The sequence below is a fragment of the Mus pahari genome, chromosome 10, assembly GCF_900095145.1.
Source record: "Mus pahari chromosome 10, PAHARI_EIJ_v1.1, whole genome shotgun sequence".
Taxonomy (NCBI): Eukaryota; Metazoa; Chordata; class Mammalia; order Rodentia; family Muridae; genus Mus; species Mus pahari.
The window spans coordinates 57,302,227-57,308,226 of record NC_034599.1 but is presented as its reverse complement, the minus strand read 5'-3'; the positions used below and the strand labels follow the sequence as shown (position 1 = coordinate 57,308,226).

General features: G+C 50.7%; 1 protein-coding gene across 2 annotated transcripts in view; it reads right to left on the bottom strand.

Moving 5' to 3' along the window:
• Positions 1-1,094: 1,094 nt before the first annotated feature.
• Positions 1,095-6,000, bottom strand: part of Anp32a (acidic nuclear phosphoprotein 32 family member A) — a 37,245-nt gene continuing 32,339 nt past the window's right edge. Inside the window, exons 4-7 of one of the 2 annotated variants that reach the window (XM_021206284.2) lie at positions 5,159-5,351; positions 4,103-4,200; positions 1,628-1,691; positions 1,095-1,437 (exon numbers count right to left, since the gene is read on the bottom strand). In XM_021206284.2, coding sequence (XP_021061943.1) covers positions 1,376-1,437; positions 1,628-1,691; positions 4,103-4,200; positions 5,159-5,351 — 417 coding nt within the window. In that variant the 3' untranslated portion in view covers positions 1,095-1,375. The remainder of the gene's footprint in view (positions 1,438-1,627; positions 1,692-4,102; positions 4,201-5,158; positions 5,352-6,000) is intronic. The other variant, XM_021206285.2, reaches the window with a different exon arrangement.

Sequence of the window (6,000 nt, the reverse complement as noted above, 5' to 3'; positions counted from 1 at the left end):
CCAGATATGTTTTTGTTGTTCTGCGAACAAAAATCTCCATCTTGGAGTAAGGTTATTTACTCTGTAAGAAAGCTGTTTAGCAGGTGACATAACAAGTCTTCCCTCCAGGGCCAGCAGTTGACCCTAGGACGATCAATGGCTTGTAAAGACTCAAAGGAAGCCATCTCCCAAAAAATTGTATAAAAAAGATTTATTGAAATTTATCAATGACAAACAGACATAAAACTCAAAGTTTGGCTCTTCAAGGGCAGGAGAAAAATGAGTGGCAGTTGTTCTGTACCAATGAGACGCAGGCTAGGACACAGCACGTCACTTCTACAGTGATCTGGAAGAGGGACGCAGAAGGCACACACAGCATTCCCTAGGAGGAACCTGCGGCCACTTCAGAGTCCCACCGGGTAAGAAAATATGATTTTGCATTCCTTTCCTGTGCTCCAATGTACTCGAGAAGGAAAACAAACAGAACAAAATCCCAGAGGACTCTCGCAGGGGGCCTCCAGAGCGTAGAATTTGTAAAAAGGTTCTAAGCGGGAGTGCCCAAGATGCGCCCTCCTGTCATTTCTGCAAAACAAGTTGCTCTAATATTTTACAGAACCAAATAGAACAGGCTTGTTTTTTTGTTTTGTTTTTTAAGAAGCTGAAACATGAAAGTTCACTTCTTTCCCATTTTACAAGTATCTCCTAACCCTGCCGTTTTTGGGGGGTTTTCTTGTTTTTTTTCTTTTTTGGCTCTTGGGATCACAGCCCCAGAGTAACAAGAGTTCTCTTTGCAAAAAGCAAAGCCCACTGCCATCTGTGGAGGGATGGGAAAGGGATGAGAGATGGGGACTGTCCCCAAACCAGTGCCAAAATACGCCTTTCGGTTGCTATTTACAAACCGGGGTGCTGGGTGCCTCTGGCAGCGACCACACGAACCACGACAGGAGTTACTGAAGATGACAGGGGCTGGGATTCAGTGGCGCTTGGGCCGTGAGTCGCCTGGTGGAGGCCAGCTACGGCCTCCCAATCAATTTTGGGGATGTAGGACATCCCAGGAAATGTTAGCCCTCCAACAGTGCCATCCTCCTCTCCAGAGAGTAAGAACAAACACTTGCTCGGTGTGCACTAAGCTATTGCATTTATGGGGACAAAACCAGACACAAGGAAAAAGGAGGGGGGGGAAATAAAGTGTGGCAGTAAAAATAGTATTTTATTCCTCCCCTCCCCCCCACCCCCACCCCCCATCAACCCCCAGTACACTTTTCCCCTCTCCTTCCCACAGCAACGCTACAATCAGAAAAAAATAAGTTTCAGGGGGCAGGAATAGGAGGGGGAGGGGATATGGGTAAAAACAGTCAAATCACAATAGGAATTTCCCCAAACAGGTTAATTCCTCTTAGTCATCCTCTTCGCCCTCATCGTCCGGTTCTCGTTTTCGCTTCTGACTCCCTTCTTCTTCTGGAAAAGTGGAGGGAAAGGGAGGGTTATCAGGCAGCCATCTTCCCGGCGGCCCCACCCCCACCCCCACTGGGAACCAGAGCACATCTAGGAAGCGTGGGTACCCATTCCCATTCATCGTCTGGCCCTTAAAGCCCAAGCAGGGCAATGTTAGAGTCAAAGGAGTCAGACAGCAAGAAGGCTGACATACCACCAGCTTCTTCTTCGTCTTCCTCGTCATCCACTTCCCCGTCGTTGTAACCTTCCTCATCCTCCTAGGGGCAAAGACAGACAGCAGGGTATTGGACGTGCCCCTGCTGGATCTGGAGAGGCAGCTCCCAGTCCCACCGATCCAAGCCCCACCCCAGCACCTAGGTAAAGGCCGGGCCTAGCAGCACACACATGTATCCCAATGCCTTGGAGACACAGACAGGCGGAACCCCGGAGCTCACCGGCAGCTACTTTAGCCAAATCAGTGAACTCCAGGTTCAACGAGAGACCCTGGCTCAAAATATAAGGCAGAGGAATTGAGAAATAAAATTGACACTGCCTTCTGGCCTCCACACATGGTACATGCACACACAAACACATGTGCACACACGCAAGCACATACACTATACCCACACACATACGTGAGTTAGAGAGAGAGATGTCCCTGCCTAGAAAGGCCTTGCGTCCCATCTCAGCGCTCACAATAAGGCCTGCAGCTCAGGGTGAACACACACAGTAGGGCTGTTTTGTATCAAGGAACCACCTGAGTCCGAAGACTTTCAATATGTGGGTGGCCTAAGACATTTCCCCACATTAAGTAAGATACTGAGGGTTACCTGGGCTGTGGGGTAGCTTTGGACTACCCCATGTTAGAAAAATGTGAAGCCCCTAGAAAAAGGCAGCTTGCTAGCGTGTAGGCTTCTAGGAAGGAGATCGGGCTCCCTCGGCAGATGCCCTGTCATTGAAAGTAGGCCATCCTTTCTTGCATCTGTCCTCAATATGGTTTTAGCTTCAAGGAAAGACCCCAGTTTCGGCAAATCCAGAATCAAGTGGGCAAGCCTAGGCAGCAGAAGGGGCTGGGGTGTGGCGGATAGACCCAAGGGCCCTTGAGGACCTCACTTTCAACCTGCTTGGGATTCAGCCAGCCCTGTGACTTCATCCTCCCATCCTAGGGTCCTTGTTCTGGGTTATTCCCATGGTTCCATGCTGGTAGGCTCTCTGTACCTGAAAGCCTGTTTTCTATGGTTTCTAAGGCATGGAGCAGCTGTTTCTAAGAACGGTTGAAGTAAATTCGCTTTTACATCATTGGATAGTTCTCTCCCTGGTCTGTTTGCTAAGTCTCTCTCTCTCTCTCTCTCTCTCTCTCTCTCTCTCTCTCTCTCTCTCTCTGTGTGTGTGTGTGTGTGTGTGTGTATTTAAGAGCCCTTTCACTGGTCACTAGTAAAGGGCAGATGGTTAATGAGATTACAAAAAAGTAGAACAAAGTCCACATGTGGGGCACTTATGACAGCAGGCAGGAATGGTACAAGGGACAGTCCACCCAGTCAGTATGTTCCATTACCTTGTCCTCCTTCTGGCAAGTATCCCTTACAGGTGGGGCTGTCAGCCTAAACCCAGAAGATAGAGAAACTTTGGGAACAGATGGGAGCCTGGCCTTTCTGCTGGCATCCACCCTCCTGAGCCCTGCGGTAGGCAGGCCAGGAACCCTGTTCAGGAGGTGTGTGGACTGGTGTACCACAAGCAAGGAGGAGGGACTATGGCCTGTGTACTGCGCATGTGTGCCCGAAGGCACCTGCTCACGAGTGTGCCCTGCAAACCTTTCCTGGTGTACCAGTTACTAGTGGCAAGAACAGATTCAGCATTCTAAACAACGCATGGAAAATGACCCTGCTTTGAGAGACCTTGAGCCTCCAAACTCATGGAACCCCAACACATGGATCAAAGAGGAAGGTGTGGGTGCCTGAGACCCGTGGCTGCTGTACCCCTCATCAGGTTCCTTCTGTCCATGTGACTTTACTCTCAATAACCCAGTGAGAGAGGTGACACAGTCCCTACTTCACAGAAACCCAGAAAAATCAAGAAATCTGTCCAAACGAACACAGCTCAGCTATTACAAAGATAAGCAGGAGCTGGGGGGTGGCGGCGCACACCTTTAATCCCAACACTTGGGAAGTGGAGGCAGGTGGATCTCTACAAGTTTGAAGCCAGCCAGGTCTACAGAGTAAGTTCCAAGACAGCCAGAGCTACACAAAGAAACACTGTCTCAAAACAAAAAACAAAGAAACAAAACAAAAGGTAGGGGCTGGCAAGCCGGCTCCACAAGGTAAGGGTGCTTGCTGCCAGGCCTGGCAACCTGAGTCCAGTACCCAGAAACCACACGGTGAAAGAACAGAACTGACGCCCAAAAGTTGTCCTCTGACCTCCTCAACGACAGGCCCTGCCCAAAGCACGCTGAGCCTCTGCTTCCGGGATCCCCTCCCTTTCCTTACCCTGACACAACTTCCTCAGAACGGCTGCTGATGTCTGTGCAGAAAAGTCTGTTCCACAGAAGTTTTGGAAATGGACCCCTCTCCCTTCCCTGCCAGTGGGCAGGAGATAGACAACCGAGGCTCCTTGCTGGGTTGCCGCGACTGATAATGAGGCACCCTCCAGGTCAGAGGTGGGACGGCACAGGTGCCCAGTCCCGTCTCCTTACCTCCTCCTCTCCACTCACGTCCTCTTCCTCCCCTTCTTCCTCCTCATCCTCTTCCTCTTCATCTTCCACTAGCTGGGCATATTCATCATACTCCTCCTCTGTGGGGGATGGGCAGCAAGAAGACAACAGGGATGAGATGAGTGGGGGGCAGGGTGTCCATGTCTGCCCCACCCCCCACCAAAGCTCAGAGCCGGTCTGCTCTAATGCACACAGGTGGTGTTCACACACAAAGTGACTCATGTTATAGGCCTTCCTCCAAGTCAGATATGGGGAAGATCCTCTGTGTGGGTAAGGCCACAGAGACACGGAGGCCCCAGAGAAGCAGAGGCTAAGTCAACATAATTAATCCTTCTTCAGAGAACTGCCCTGTTCAAGGAAGGCCACAAGTGGCTTGTGTAGTGGAGCAACTGGCCAGGGGCTTGGAGGACTGGCCCTGGGGCTGTACCATAGCACAGCACAACACCATACTGTGTCCAACAGGGGAACACTTACAATCTAATCCTTGGGCAAAGGATTTCCACTAAGGCTGACAGAATATATGAACATTTTACAGAAGACTCCAAACCAACAGGGACAACAGAATCTTGTGTCTACATTGACAGGCACTATCTGAGTACTTCTGTTTGAGCTATAAAGCCCTGCAGAACAGCTGCAGGGTGCCAACCTCAATGAACCTGCAAAGACAGCAGGATGGGGTAGGAAGGAGGGGCCCTTAGCCTCTCCTTCCTTCCCAAGGGATCTGACATTGACTATAGCCCCCAACTTCCCTGGGGCCACGGAGGGGCCCAATGCAGGCCACTGGTCCTGCATGCTGCAACCACCAGGGGGTGCCACAGCCTCTCCAGCAGAAGACCCTGGTCTCTCAGGTCCTGGGGAGTCTATCTATCCCTACAACACTGGCCTCTTCTCAAGTCTGGGGTCACACTAGAGATATAGTGTCCTTCCCTGGGGGACTTGAGGCCACCAGTCCCTCTTCCCTTTGAAAACCGGTGGCAGATGGCTTGCCAGCTTGTCTAGAGTGAGCTCTGCATCCCAGGATCCCCATTCGCCACCTACCATCCTCATCTTCCTCGTCGTCATCCTCCACGTAGCCCTCCACGTCGGAGTCGGGGGCCTCCTTGTTGTCCCTGTCATAGCCATCGAGGTACATGACCTGGGGCAGGAGCTTGAACACGTTTTCTCGGTAGGCATTCAGGTTGGTCACCTCACAGTTAAACAGGTCTAGGCTTTTGAGATTCTCTAACTTCTTCTGCAAGTGGAGAAAGTAGTCAACGGTGAGGGTGACTATGGGAAGGGGGCAGGAAGGGGGAAACGCCCTAAAAGCAGCAGGAACAGCTCAAGAATTCCGAGAGAAGGAAGCCAGGTATGTCCTTGTGCATGTGTACATGGTGTGTGTGTGTGTGTGTGTGTGTGTGTGTGTGTGTGTGTGTGTGTGCGCGCGCGCATAAGTGTGAATGTATACTCACTTGTAGAAGTCAGAGGTCAACTCTGGTTATCTTTCTCTATTGTTTATGTATGTAGTATGTATGTATGCAGTATGTATGTATGTATATTGCCAGAGTCTCTCACAGAATCTGGGACTCATCATTTTGGTTAGACTGCTGGCTCAGCCCCTGGGACCCACATGAAGACAACATCCTAGCACTGGGGGGTCCAGGGGTGCATTGCCATTTCCATCTGTTGACTGGGTTTTGGGGATTTGAACACATATCCTCATGTCTGCACAGCAAGTGTTTTACCACTGATGTCAGACCAGTCGTGACCAAGCTATCATGTTGGATAGTTAAGAAAATGGAAGCCCGGCTGGAGAGATGGCTCAGAGGTTAAGAGCACTGACTGCTCTTCCAGAGGTCCAGAGTTCAATTCCCAGCAACCACATGGCTCACAACCATCTGTCA